At 45.1% G+C, this 14,527-nt stretch overlaps 1 protein-coding gene across 1 annotated transcript; it reads left to right on the top strand.

Moving 5' to 3' along the window:
- The first annotated feature begins 6,881 nt into the window (after positions 1 to 6,881).
- Positions 6,882 to 14,524, top strand: cfap94 (cilia and flagella associated protein 94). Its single transcript, XM_038977652.1, has 15 exons — positions 6,882 to 6,896; positions 7,288 to 7,375; positions 7,610 to 7,701; positions 7,831 to 7,935; positions 8,139 to 8,276; positions 8,530 to 8,664; positions 8,799 to 8,902; positions 9,092 to 9,401; positions 9,489 to 9,615; positions 9,932 to 10,086; positions 10,885 to 11,068; positions 11,304 to 11,518; positions 11,757 to 11,915; positions 13,600 to 13,713; positions 14,002 to 14,524. The coding sequence occupies exons 1-15, from the start codon at positions 6,882 to 6,884 to the stop codon at positions 14,269 to 14,271; spliced, it is 2,211 nt and encodes a 736-aa protein (XP_038833580.1). The 3' UTR covers positions 14,272 to 14,524.
- The last annotated feature ends 3 nt before the right edge of the window (positions 14,525 to 14,527 follow it).

Raw genomic sequence — 14,527 nt, 5'->3', positions numbered from 1 at the left:
CGCCTTCCAATCTGAGTTCTGGATAAACTTTGTGATCATTCCCAAAATTAAGATGACTTTTCATAAGTGTAGTTAGACCACTAGCAACGGCTTTGATCACAGAAATAAACTCTCTCCGATTACAGCTGGTTGAGGGACGAGCGTCGCATAGGAGTGACACGATCTGAGACGTTGCAGGCAGCCGACCGTGCAAGCGACTGCCGACATGCCGTTTCACATGCAAGTCGGAACTAGGAAACTCGGACATTTCCTACTTGTTGATTCGTTGAATGCGGCACGCGTATTACTACAACCAGCTAGCAAGTCGGACATGTTAGAGTTTTATAGTTTCAACTAGCACATGAATGCGGCATGACTGATCTACAAAGAACCTTGCATCATAAATAACTACTCACTGGGAGCGTTTAAGTGGTAAGACTAAAGCAACCGACTGTAGAGGAAAGTCGAGGAGTGAAGTCGGGGGAGGTGCATCTGTGACAGCTGAAGGTCGGACACTAATCTGGTTTTCCAACAATAACACTCAGATTAATATGGCAGTGTTGCCATTGTTTATACGTTTTTCTTTATAATGTCGAAATAAACATGTTTTCAAACCCCATATCATACACTAACAAACTGAAATAATGTGTGTACTGTACATTGTACAATCAATTCGTGTGAGGGCCTCAAACATCACATGAATTTGTCCACTTGTATACATTAATCATGGCAAAATTGGTTCCTGTTTCAATTATTTTCTTTGGTTACTTTTGCATGAGTCAACAACTAATAATTGGTTAACAATATACAGTAGCCTCCCACAATGCAGGCAATGGCTGCAGGATGAAGTTGGTTAAGAGCAACTGCAGAAACTTGCAGTGGGACTGCAGTCAAAACGTCATGATCACATGATTTTGTAAAGTTTATGCAGTCGTCATGTAGGCAGAAGTCGGACAATTTTTATCCCCATTTTATTTAATTGACATTTATTTAATTGACATTTATTTAACCAGATAGGCTAGTTGAGAACAAGTTCTCATTTGCAACTGCGACCTGGCCAAGATAAAACAAAGCAGTTCGGCACATACAACAACACAGAGTTACACATGGAATAAAGAAATATACAGTCAATACAGTAGAAAAAGTCTATATACAGCATGTGCAAATGAGGTAGGATAAGAAAGGTAAGGCAATAAATAGGCCATGGTGGCGAAGTAATTACAATATAGCAATTAAACACTGGAATGGTAGATGTGCAGAAGATGAATGTGCAAGTAGGTATACTGGGGTGCAAAGGAGCAAGATAAATAAATAAATGCAGTATGGAAATGAGGTAGTTGGATGGGCTATTTACAGGTGCAGTGATCTGTGAGCTGCTCTGACAGCTGGTGCTTAAAGCTAGTGAGGGAGATATGAGTCTCCAGCTTCAGTGATTTTTGCAGTTCGTTCCAGTCATTGGCAGCAGAGAACTGGAAGGAAAGGCGGCCAAAGGAAGAATTGGCTTTGGGGGTGACCAGTGAGATATACCTGCTGGAGCGCATGCTATAGGTGGGTGCTGCTATGATGACCAGTGAGCTGAGATAAGGCGGGGCTTTACCTAGCAGAGACTTGTAGATGACCTGGAGCCAGTGGGTTTGGCGACGAGTATGAAGCAAGGGCCAGCCAACGAGAGCATACAGGTCACAGTGGTGGGTAGTATATGGGGCTTTGGTGACAAAACGGATGGCATTGTGATAGACTGCATCCAATTTGTTGAGTAGAGTGTTGGAGGTTATTTTGTAAATTACATCGCCGAAGTCGAGGATCGGTAGGATAGTCAGTTTTACGAGGGTATGTTTGGAAGCATGAGTGAAGGATGCTTTGTTTGCGAAATAGGAAGCCGATTCTAGATTTAATTTTGGATTGGAGATGCTTAATGTGAGTCTGGAAGGAGAGTTTACAGTCTAACCAGACACCTAGGTATTTGTAGTTGTCCACATATTCTAAGTCAGAACCGTCCAGAGTAGTGATGCTGGATGGGCGGGCAGCTATCGGTTGAAGAGCATGCATTTAGTTTTACTTGCATTTAAGAGCAGTTGGAGGCCACAGAAGGAGAGTTGTATGGCATTGAAGCTCGTCTGTAGGTTAGTTAACACAGTGTACAAAGAAGGGCCAGAGGTATACAGAATGGTGTCGTCTTCGTAGAGGTGGATCAGAGAATCACCAGCAGCAAGAGCGACATCATTGATGTATACAGAGAAGAGTCGGCCCGAGAATTGAACCCTGTGGCACCCCCATAGAGACTGCCAGAGGTCTGGACAACAGGCCTCCGATTTGACACACTGATCTCTATCAGAGAAGTAGTTGGTGAACCAGGCGAGGCAATCATTTGAGAAACCAAGGCTGTTGAGTCTGCCGATAGGAATGTGGTGATTGACAGAGTCGAAAGCCTTGGCCAGGTCGATGAATACGGCTGCACAGTAATGTCTCTTACTGATGGCGGTTATGATATCGTTTAGGACCTTGAGCGTGGCTGAGGTGCACCCATGACCAGCTCTGAAACAAGATTGCATAGTGGAGAAGGTACGGTGGGATTCGAAATGGTCGGTAATCTGTTAACTTGGCTTTCAAAGACCTTAGAAAGACAGGGTAGGATAGATATAGGTCTGTAGCAGTTTGGGTCTCGAGTGTCTCCCCCTTTGAAGAGGTGGATGACCGCGGCAGCTTTCCAATCTATGGGAATCTCAGACGATACGAAAGAGAGCTTGAACAGGCTAGAAATAGGGGTTGCAACAATTTCGGCAGATGATTTTAGAAAGAGAGTGTCCAGATTGTCTAGCCCGGCTGATTTGCTGTGGGGGATGGAGGGCTGTTGATCGGAGTAGGGGTAGCCAGGTGGAAAGCATGGCCAGCCATAGAAAAATGCTTATTGAAATTCTCAATTATAGTGGATTTATCAGTGGTGACAGTGTTTCCTAGCCTCAGTGCAGTGGGCAGCTGGGAGGAGGTGCTCTTATTCTCCATGGACTTTACAGTGTCCCAGAACTTTTTTGAGTTTGTGCTACAGGATGCAAATTTCTGCTTTATACAGCTAGCCTTTGCTTTCCTAACAGCCTGTGTATATTTGTTCCTAACTTCCCTGAAAAGTTGCATATCACGGGGGCTATTCGATGCTAATGCAGAACGCTACAGGATGTTTTTGTGCTGGTCAAAGGCAGTCAGGTCTGGAGAGAACCAAGGGCTATATCTGTTCCTGGTTCAACATTTTTTGAATGGGGCATGCTTATTTAAGATGGTGAGGAAGGCACTTTTAAAGAATAACCAGGCGTCCTCTACTGACGGGATGAGGTCAATATCCTTCCAGGATACCCGGGCCAGGTCGATTAGAAAGGCCTGCTCGCTGAAGTGTTTTAGGGAGTGTTTGACAGTGATGAGGGGTGGTCGTTTGCCCGCAGACCCATTACGGATGCAGGCAATAAGGCAGTAATCGCTGGGATATTGGTTGAAAAACAGCAGAGGTGTATTTGGAGGGCAAGTTGGTTAGGATGATATCTATGAGGGTGCCCATGTTTACGGATTTGGGGTTGTACCTGGTGGGTTCATTGATAATTTGTGTGAGATTGAGGGCATCAAGCTTAGATTGTAGGATGGACCCATAATGCAACACACTTTGGTCACCGACTTGACAAAGGTGATCGGCTCGAATGTGCCCATTGTTATTTGTAGAGTCAGTTAGTGGTCCTGTTCAAGATCATAAAACGGTGTTGTATCATGGTTAAATGTTGACTGACTGACTGATCTACGAGTAATATTGAATAGTTATTTACTACAGACTCGCCTTTAAAGCCGGCTGCAATGTCAAATGCACCCAGTTAGTCAGTTACAATTTACCCAATGGGTAAAATAATGGGCGTGTTCGTCTTTGAAGCCGACTTTAAAAGGCGAGTTGAGACTGACTGATCTACAAATCACCTTGTATCCTAAATAACTACACAATATTATTTGTAGATCAGTGGAGGCTGGTGGGAGGAGCTATAGGAGGATGGGCTCATTGTAATGGCTGGAATGGAATGAAATCAAACATGTCAAACATATGGAAACCACGTTTGACTCTGTTCCATTTCTTCCATTCCAGCCATAACGATGAGCCCATCCTCCTATAGCTCCTCCCATCAGCCTCCACTATTGTAGATCAGTCAGTCAGTCCCAATTTACCTACGTTACATCACAGTTCTGACGTTCTCGCACACGGCCACTATGACAATTGTGTATTTAATCCTCTAAGAAAACCAATGGTCCAAACATCATGTCTACCATAATCCATTCAAACATTATTGAGGTTTTTACCCTTGTAGGATGGCCAGAATTAAGGTAACTACTGTAAATCAATGGAGGCCAGAGGAAAAAGTGGTCAAAAATCCTAGAGACACTTACACGGTTATCAAAACGTCACACAAGGGTAAACCTACACAAAACACGATCCTTATTTTAAGTGTTTCTAAAATCCCCTATGGAAAAAATGAATGGGGGGAAAACGATTGGAACCATTTCCCTGTTTGACTGCTAGCTTTTATGGGTATTGTGACTATTAGGTGATTTCTTCCCTTCTCAGCTGTCTATCACGGACTCCTGGTTTCAGCCAATCGGTGTGCCCGAATGGACATTTGGACTCTGGCCCCTCCCACTCTAGCTCAGAGGGATCATCAGCTGATGAGGACGCAAAGTTTTCAGTGTTTTCTAGAAGTGTTTTGTGCGTTCATCTGCAATAAGAAGTGATCTTGTGTTTCTATATGTGTGTGTGTGCGCGCTAATGTGTCCTGGTGAACTAGAGTAGAGAATACAATTCTGGATATGGACAGATCTGCCTGGTTCTTGTGTTAGGATTTATGTTTATGCACTATAGGCTGTTAGCATATTGGTTGAAGGTGAATGATGTTTTGTTGCACACACACACACAATACAGAGGGGGGTAGGTGTGTAAGGACTGACCACCACAGGCCATAAAAGCTGTGGACAGTCTGGAGAGGGGAGGGGTGCATCACTCTGGGCCAACCAGGATGGTGAAGAGACTGGACAATACCATATTAGGAACTGTTTCAGTGAATAATCGAGGGGGACACAGGATGGAGCTGCTCTACCCGACAACCAGATGTGGAGAAGGAAAACGCCAAGGGGCTTGGACAAGTTTGGGGGCCCACAAAGGAGGAGCAAGAGTATGAACCATGCTAAACCTCTACTATGATAGGCCAACTGGACAAGTTGAGAATAAAAGTGTCATAGTATAAAACTACTATTTTGAGTACATTCCACAGTTCTCTGATCTACCCTGCGCAGAGATCCAGTGAACCCGTATATACGAAAATTGCATTTACCATTTATCATTTGAGTTTAATTAAAATACTTAACATATATTTGGTGACTATGAATCACATTTTGTCCTGATGCCAGATTTGAACTGACGCAAATCTCTTTCACTTGCCGGACCGCCTGTAGTGGGTCAGGCCAAAGTAGAGTCAGCTTAAGTTACTAGCGGGTGAGGGCATCTTCAGCCAACCGCTCAGACGGATAAAACTAGCCGTTTTTACACCTGTTCTTTTTCAAAGATTTCTCACAAAAACAAGCGTATCTCTGTGAAATGCCAATGAAGCACTGAGCGTATATCAAGCTTTTTATTTTCAAAGCCATTTACATTTAGCTTGTGTCATCCTAATTTAGTTTAGTTTGCGACCCGCGGAAACATCTTTGAAGACGACGACCACAAAATGTAAAATCCTCAAAAGATGTTACGAGAAACCTGCATTGCTATGTCAACAGAGCTCGGTGCTTATCAGATGTATTTGGAAACGAAATCCGAGTTTTGGGATATAGTTTCAATAAAATGTTAGAGAAGGAGCCCACTGAACGATTCAGAACATGAGTAATCATATTTGTCTTTGTAAAACGGGCAGAGTGGGTGGAGACCCTATGACCTATGTCATTGGCCCTGTTCGAGAGCATCAAAACGACTGCAGGTGACTGCCGACTGACTCATCTACAAATCACATTTCATCATAAATAACGACTCATTATTATTTGTAGGTCAGTCACAGTTTACCCATAATACGGTTTTGATCCTCTTGAACACGGCCAATGGCTTACGTCAGAAAGCACGAGGATCATCACTCTTCCGTGACGCCATCTGATCTGACGTGAGACAATATGCACCCGATGTATCAAAAACAACTGGAAACTCGGAAAAAAACGAGCTCCAACCTGGAAAAATCGTTTTGAACGGTAATCCCACTCGGAATTCCATGTCGGCAACTCAGGCCTCTTTCTAGAGCGCAGACTTTGCGACCTGAAGGTCACTGACGTCATGATTTTACCTCGAATTTCCCAGATGTAATGAAAGCACAAAAATGTACAGTACATTATGGGTTTGAACCTCTCGAACACGTGCTTACATCGACCTGTGTGTCAAGATTTTGATTGTATGACTTAATTTGCCTTTTTATTTTGATTGTATGACAAACATTTTAGAAAAAATTGCATTTTAAGTTATACAATGAAAATGTAACTATGAGTTCATAAACAACGCCATAAATCGTTGTACATATCGCAAAGCAAAATATTGACCTACTGTGCATGCGTTACCGTTTCCATGGTAACTTGGACGCGAAAAGAGTTGAAAGCTGACAGATATCCCACCAAGAGAAAATGGTGAGCAGTTTTCAAACAAATGTTAGCTACTTTATCTAACTAGTGAGTTAGAAAATTAATATCTGGTTAGGTTGTTAAGATATTAAGTAGCTAGTTGCATAAGTATTTGCTCTGGCAACAAACTGGCTACATCGCTAACGTTAGTTAGCTAAACCAGAGTTAGCTAGCTAGCAAGCAAGTCACTGCAAATCATCTTTCTCTTTACTGCAGGTGCTACTGCAATTATGAGGCTGCTGCAAGTCTGTGTTTCTCTTTTTGCTTCGTTCAGCCTTATCTTGCTACAGCTAAATAGTCTATCAGCTAACTTTATATTCTGTATGTTCTTTCCTTGTTAGCCATCCAAGGATGCAAAGGTAACTGTTAACTACTGTTATGAATAGCATAATATTGATTCATGAGAGATATAACAAGCTAGGCCTAGTAGATATAGCTAGCTAAATTGGATATAATATCATGTTCTCAGTTTCTCCCCACCATCTCAGAGTTTAAGTTCTTTAGATAGCTATGTTCTTTACCTTCATACTCTCTTTTGTAATGCCCACAACTTGCAAGAATTCAGTAGTTTGCACATGTCTATGATCACAATAGATTACATTTGTTCATTAAGTTGAATTGTTGATTTGGTTCAAGTCTGCCCAAAAGAAAGGAAGCAAGCTCAGTAAGGCTGAAAAGGAGCAACTTCAGAAAGAGGAGGATCAGAGAAGACAAAAGGAAGAGGGTACTGGTCATTTCTCATTATCATTCAATCCATAACGAAACCTCTGTCATAGGCTAATTGTTGTATGTCTGTGTGTGCATTTGTACACCATTTGATCTGTGTTATTGAACTGCCATTTGTATTATAGATGCTTCAATAGTATGCACAGTGATACATCAGATACAGTACATGCTATTGAAGTAGCCCCATGAGTGTATGTTTGACCCATGACTCCTTTCCCCCTCTGCTGTGTAGAGGAGGCTCGACTCCTGGCTGAGAAAGATGAGCAAGAGAGGCTGGAGAGAGAGAGAAAGGAGCATGAGGAACATCAGAGACTGGAGCTAAAGGTATTACCATCACTGACCTTTATCATTCATGGTTATTGGTGTGTTTGTGTACAGAGAGGGCTCTTGAAGTTAAACCTGTCCATAATGTTCTAATGAAAAAGAGTGATCATTGCTTGCTTTCTGTGACAGGACAAAGATCGCAGAGAGGATGAGCTTAACGAACTGCGTCATCTACTGGAAGAGAACCAGACTGCAGTCACCAAGTGGGAGACTGACTCCAGAGCGAAAGCCAAGGTGTGTGATTGTTCTAAAGCTCTAACTCTGGCCTGACTTTTGTGTAGTTACTAAGATATTAGCTATGCTAGTCCTAGCCTTCATGTTATGGTTTTACCAGACACCATGTCCAAGAGACTACCGTAATGGCCTTGGTAGATGTAGATAAATCAATCAGATGAGCCCCATTTGACATAGTTAAACACTGCTCGTTTTCTCCCTAGTGGGACAGGTACATGCGTTGTGACGGGAGTCCAGACCCGTCAGTCCAGCAGGAGATCAACACCTTCATCAACCTGTGGTGCGAGGACCCAGAGGTCCAGATCAAACCGGTTCTAAAGGAGTGTGCCCTGGCTTTACAGGTAGGTTTACTATTAAACACCAGGGTAACATTATGGAGACATGAAACGGGAGAAGGGGATTCTACCGGTTCTGAATGTGTCTGATAAGAACGCTCAATTTAGTTTTTCATTTGAAAACACTTGTTCCTTTTTGATCCCACTTAACGAGACTCTGTCAAGAGCACTTCTATTTGAGACAGGTATTGATCTGTATAAGGATTCTACCAAATGAATGATGAACATAAACATGGCTGCACTTCATCTCCGCCTGCAGCTGCTAGAGGAGCTGGAGGGTATGCTGAGGGACCAGCCTGAACCAGCTGATGCCCTGAGGTACCAGGAGACCCTGCTCTCCATCCAGACTCTCATCCAATCCAAACTTGACCACAGCACTGAGGAGATACTCAAGGTAGGGGTGCTGATGATGTTTAAGACGTGCAGAAAACATGTCTGCCAGTTTGTTTAGGAAGCGACTGTATTTAAGTTTTGTAATGTAAGATGAGCATGTTTTGCTGATGTCTGTTTGTTTCTCCCTGGCCACAGTGGGCCAACGCTCACTCAGACATTGAGACGGGGAACATGCAGACAGTGGTCCAGGATGACATCATCACACTGTGTCTGTGGGCTAACCTTAACAAGAACCCAAGGCACGTCACAGACGTATGTCTGATTTTCGTTCTATTCACTTCACACAAATAGAGACTTTCTATCTAGTCTCCTTGCTACCAGTCTGTTTCTACTCAAACCCATTCTTATGGATGTGTTGGGTAAAGAAAAAACAGAACAATTTAGTATTTTCAATTTGTGACAGTGTTTCTCTCTCTGTGGCTCTCCAGGTTTAAAGGGTTCCAGTTCGAGGAGGTGGGGCTGGGCTTTGAGCTGCCCAAACAGCTGGCAGTCAGTGACGTCGCTGTGAGAATCCTCCACACCCACTATGACCACTTGTCTCACCTGGCCAACCTGAAAAGCCAGAACCCCAGCAGGATGTCCCTAGGCCTGGGGGCCAGGGAGGAACCCCTTCTGGAGGGAGAGATCCCTGTGGGGGAGTGTGAGGAGACAGAGGGAGATGGTGACAGGAGAGGGAGCACACAGCAGGGAGGTGCAGAGGAAGAGGTGCAGTCTGTCAGAGGGTCTGAAGGCAGGAAGGTAAGCTGGAAACAAAAGGATGAATGAATAAAAAATAAAGTGACATAGGCTAACGTCTGTGTGCGCATCCATGTGTATGTGTGTCAGAGTGCGGTGAGTGTGATATCTATGAAGGAGGAGAGGAGGAGTGGTCAGAAGCAGCTGGAGGATGCGAAACAGAAGCTGGAGGAGAATGGGAGTCAGATAGATACAATGTTAGAGGGAGATGACTCAGGTGAGACTACAACTGGCTCAGAGGACAAAGTGGTCAAATAACATTCCCTTTATATATTTCACTGTTCTGTTTGGATTCTTTTTAGTGTCATGTTTAGGGTTGCAACATTCCTGGAATCAGGAAGGAATAAGTAGGAAATCCAGGAGTCCTTCAAACAAGATTTCTGGGAAAAAAATAGAATTTAGGGAAAGTTTCCAGAATTTTGCAACCCTAGCCATGTTACTATAAAACACTGCTTGAGAATTAACCTGCCCCTTTCATTCCATATTGTGATTCCCACATTCACCTGTACGTGTGTCCTGTCCAGGTGAGGGAGACTCCGCCCCTACCCCGATGGACCCAGTGATTGACAGCTATGAGGGTCAGGTGGTTGACCTGCAGCAGTACACGCCCCTGGGAGGAGTCTTCTACTGCGATGTCTTCCGTCTGCCGCCACAGTCCCAACAACTCAATGGATGGGAGATGAGAGAGGTGAACCAAAACCACCAAGTACAGCACCTATGCTGAACAAAAATATAAACGCAACACGTAAAGTTGTCTCACAACACAATGCCATAGATGTCTCAAGTTGAGGGAGCGTGCAATTGGCATTGCCTGCAGGAATGTCCACCAGAGCTGTTGGCAGATAATTTAATATTAATTTCTCTAGCATAAGCCGCCTCCAATGTTGTTTTAGAGAATTTGGCAGTACGTCCAACCGGCCTCACAACCGTAGACCACGTGTAAACACGCCAGCCCAGGACCTTTACACCCGGCTTCTTCACCTGCGGGATCGTCTGAGACCAGCCACCCGGACAGCTGATGAAATTTTTGTCTGTAATAAAGCCCTTTTGTGGGGGAAAACTCATTCTGACTGGCTGGGCCTGGCTCCCCAGTGGGTGGGCCTATGCCACCCCAAGCCCTCCCATGGCTGCGCCCCTGCCCATTCATGTGAAATCCATAGATTAGGGCCTAATTTATTTCAATTGACTGATTTCCTTTGAACTGTAGCTCATGGAACTCGTTGAAATTGTTGCATGTTGGGTTTATATTTATGTTCAGTATAGTTCAGAAAGTGCCCTTTCTGACAGCAGTTTCCCTTCCTACAACTCAGTGTAATGTACTCCATGGACTTTCACTGGGCACCCCGTCTGTGAGTTACTGAATGTGTAAACTCCTTGATAAAGTATATGATGCATTAATCAAGGGGACTAGATACCCTTGAGGAAAGTAACAGAACCAGCTTTATTTCTCTGAGTTAACATTGGTGTCTCTCGCCCCAACCCCCAGCTGTTAGACACAGGGCTGCAGCCGTTCCCCTACCCCACAGAGCAGACTCAGATCCAGGGCTCTGCCTCCATGAAGCTGGAGGACAGTGGGGTCCTGACCTGTCCCCCTGTAGGGGTCACAGTCACCCTGCCTGACTCTGTCCTGTTCCTGGAGGACCCCCAGGTGGCCCGCTGGGACCCTGAAGGTGAGAGACACCTGGAGAACTGGACAGGCTCCACATGGGACTGATAGTGATACCGTTGCATGTATTTAACATATGCCAGAATCTGAATGTAGTTCCTACCTTGTGGGGGGCACTCTACCCAAAAAGTACAGAACTTTCAGATAGAAATGTGTGGAGTTGACATGATTCCCTTTTCTACATTATTGAGAGCCATGATGTCTAGTCAACACATCTAAAATGATCTGTCAATCAATAGGTCAGCACTGGAAGACCGACTGCATCAGTGAGACGTCGTACGACCAGGCAGAGCGGAAGATCTCGTTCAAGATGGACTCGTTCTACGCCTTCACGCTTCTACAGGACTCGTATGCCAACATGCCGTTCCAGAGCTGGGAGCTCAGACCACTGGGCCAGGACTCTGCCCTGCTCACCATCACTGCAGCCCTCACTGAAGTCAGCATCACCATCAAGGCAAGAACTCACAATCTGTCATGCTTCATCTCCTCCATTGACACTGTTGGGTGCATCTCAACAGTCAAAAATGGCTTCCTCTATTTGTGAACATTCCTCAGTGATTCATATCTGGGGAAACAGTATTGTGGAAATCTAGCCAATGTTTTCAGTGGTAATGAAGGAAATGAGGCTATTATTCTATTGAGGCATTACCCAAATCCATGCCATAATGCATCCTGACTCATCTCTCTGACAGGGCAGCAAGTGTATGCTCCAGTCAGACCAGGAGAGAGGACTGAACCACATCCTGGGCCAGTGGATGAGTCCCTCTGTACTGCAGAAAGCCATGGTCAGCGCCGGGGTCAACATCTTCGTCAACCAATACTCCGACAAATATGTCAGCGTAAACGCAAAGGTGAGTGCCATCTGGATTAGATGATGCATGTTACACAAAGCAATGTGGGCACACAATTCATGTTGCTTGTAACACTGTTGAACCAAAAACCTAAACTCAGCAAACAAATAAACGTCCTCTCACTGTCAACTGCGTTTATTTTCAGCAAACTTAACATGTGTAAATATTTGTATGAACATAACAAGATTAAACAACTGAGACAAACTAAACAAGTTCCACAGACATGTGACTAACAGAAATGGAATAATGTGTCCCTGAACAAAGGGGGGGGTCAAAATAAAAACTAAGTCAGTATCTGGTGTGGCCACCAGCTGCATTAAGTACTGCAGTGCATCTCCTCCTCGTGGACTGCACCAGATTTGCCAGTTCTTGCTGTGAGATGTTACCCCACTCTTCCACCAAAGCACCTGCAAGTTCCCGGACATTTCTGGGGGGGGGAATGGCCCTAGCCCTCACCCTCTGATCCAACAGGTCCCAGACGTGCTCAATGGGATTGACATCCAGGCTCTTTGCTGGCCATGACAGAACACTGACATTCCTGTCTTGCATGAAATCACACACAGAACGAGTAGTATGGCTGGTGGCATTGTCATGCTGGAGGGTCATGTCAGGATGAGCCTGCAGGAAGGGTACCACATGAGGGAGAAGGGTGTCTTCCCTGTAACGCACAGCATTAAGATTGCCTGCAATGACAACAAGCTCAGTCCGATGATGCTGTGACACACCGCCCCAGACCCTCCACCTCGATCCCGCTCCAGAGTACAGGCCTCGGTGTAATGCTCATTCCTTCGACGATAAACGCGAATCCAACCTTCACCCCTGGTGAGACAAAACCGTGACTCGTCAGTGAAGAGCACTTTTTGCCAGTCCTGTCTGGTCCGGCGACGTTGGGTTTGTGCCGGTGATGTCTGGTGAGGACCTGCCTTACAAGCCCTCAGTCCAGCCTCTCTCAGCCTATTGCGGACAGTCTGAGCACTGATGGAGCGATTGTGCGTTCCTGGTGTAACTTGGGCACCAGGAACTGCTGTCCTGCAGGTGTGATGTTCGGATGTACCGATCCTGTGCAGGTGTTGTTACACGTGGTCTGCCACTGCGAGGACGATCAGCTGTCCATCCTGTCTTCCTGTAGCGCTGTCTTAGGCATCACACAGTACGGACATTGCAATCTATTGCCCTGGCCACATCTGCAGTCCTCATGCCTCCTTGCAGCATGCCTAAGGCACGCTCACGCAGATGAGCAGGGACCCTGGGCGTCTTTCTTTTGGTGTTTTTCAGTCAGTAGAAAGGCCTCTTTAGTGTCCTAAGTATTCATAACTGTGACCTTAATTGCCTACCGTCTGTAAGCTGTTAGTGTCTTAACCGTTCCACAGGTGCATGTTCATTAATTGTTTATGGTTCATTGAACAAGTATGGGAAACCGTGTTTAAACCCTTTACAATGAAGATCTGTGGAGTTATTTAGATTTTTATGAATTATCTTACAAAGACAGGGTCCTGAAAAAGGGACATTTCTTTTTTGAAATTTATTTTGTGAAAACTACAGTAGGTTGAGTGTAGAAACGTCTAATGCGGTATCTTTCTCCTCCCTTGTAGGACCCTCTAAAAAATATGTGGAAATGAAAATCTGGTTTGGCTTAAATGGTGTTGAGTTGAAAAGCTTGTCATAACATTAACCTTTTCTCCAGGACCCTCTGATAGAACACGCTGTGTATGAACAGATGGCCCTGCTCTCCTCTGCCTTCGCCTTCTCCTGGAGCCAGTGGAACACGCAGTGTGGCCACGAGCATCTGGTGCTGCAGGTACACTTAGAGATGCATACTGTTTAAACACACTGAGTCCTTGGATAGAGGACCTCCCCAGAAAGTAACAGAAATAGCTTCAGAATCAGGAAAGAGCTGCAGTGCATATAGGGGAAACACTAGACAGACTAGATTTGATTGAGATTCACCTCTAGTACTGACATTTCCATGCAGATGGACAGGATATTCACCCTACTATTGACACCTTCTCTCCAAAGTGTGAGAGCACCTAGCAGCCATCCCAGTGTCGCTGTGGTGTGTGTGTCGTAGAATTAACCTCTCTCCCAGGTGTGTGAGCACCTAGACCCAGTCCCGGTCCGAGAGGACTCGTGGTGTGTGTACCTGCTGGGGGTCCAGAGGAGCCAAAAGCTGAGGATCAAGGAACACAGTGAGGCGTTCTCTCCAGAGCTGGACCCCGGCAGCGAGTTCCACTCCACCTTCCTGCACATGCTCCGAGACGGCATGTCCCCCGCCGGACAGGAACGACGCTCTCACCACCTGTTCATCGCGGCCGTGCACAGACTGCTGCGTGTTACACGGCCTCTCACATACTCCTGACTACAGTAGATACTAGACCCCCAAGCTCTATGTAGGAGTAGCCAACAACCACAGATCTAGGATCAGATTGAACTATTCCCGATGATAACTTTAACCATTAGGGGGAATATGTGTATCAGGTAGGTTAGCGGCAACTTCAACCTACTCTGTGCGGAACATCGTGGGTATGACAGACTGCTCACTGTGAACTTTATGCCTTACAACAGATGGACCCTCATGTAAAACCGTTTTATTTCTGTAGAATAAAGTTCCTTTA

Source organism: Salvelinus namaycush, chromosome 38 (assembly GCF_016432855.1).
Source record: "Salvelinus namaycush isolate Seneca chromosome 38, SaNama_1.0, whole genome shotgun sequence".
Taxonomy (NCBI): domain Eukaryota; kingdom Metazoa; phylum Chordata; class Actinopteri; order Salmoniformes; family Salmonidae; genus Salvelinus; species Salvelinus namaycush.
Note: the sequence above shows the minus strand (reverse complement) of the source record. Positions and strands in the feature narration are given on the sequence as shown.

Coding starts and splice junctions, on each gene's coding strand:
- cfap94 (XM_038977652.1), top strand. Junction 9,402..9,488: donor GAGGGTCTGAAGGCAGGAAG/GTAAGCTGGAAA, acceptor TATGTGTGTCAG/AGTGCGGTGAGTGTGATATC. Junction 10,087..10,884: donor ATGGATGGGAGATGAGAGAG/GTGAACCAAAAC, acceptor CCCAACCCCCAG/CTGTTAGACACAGGGCTGCA.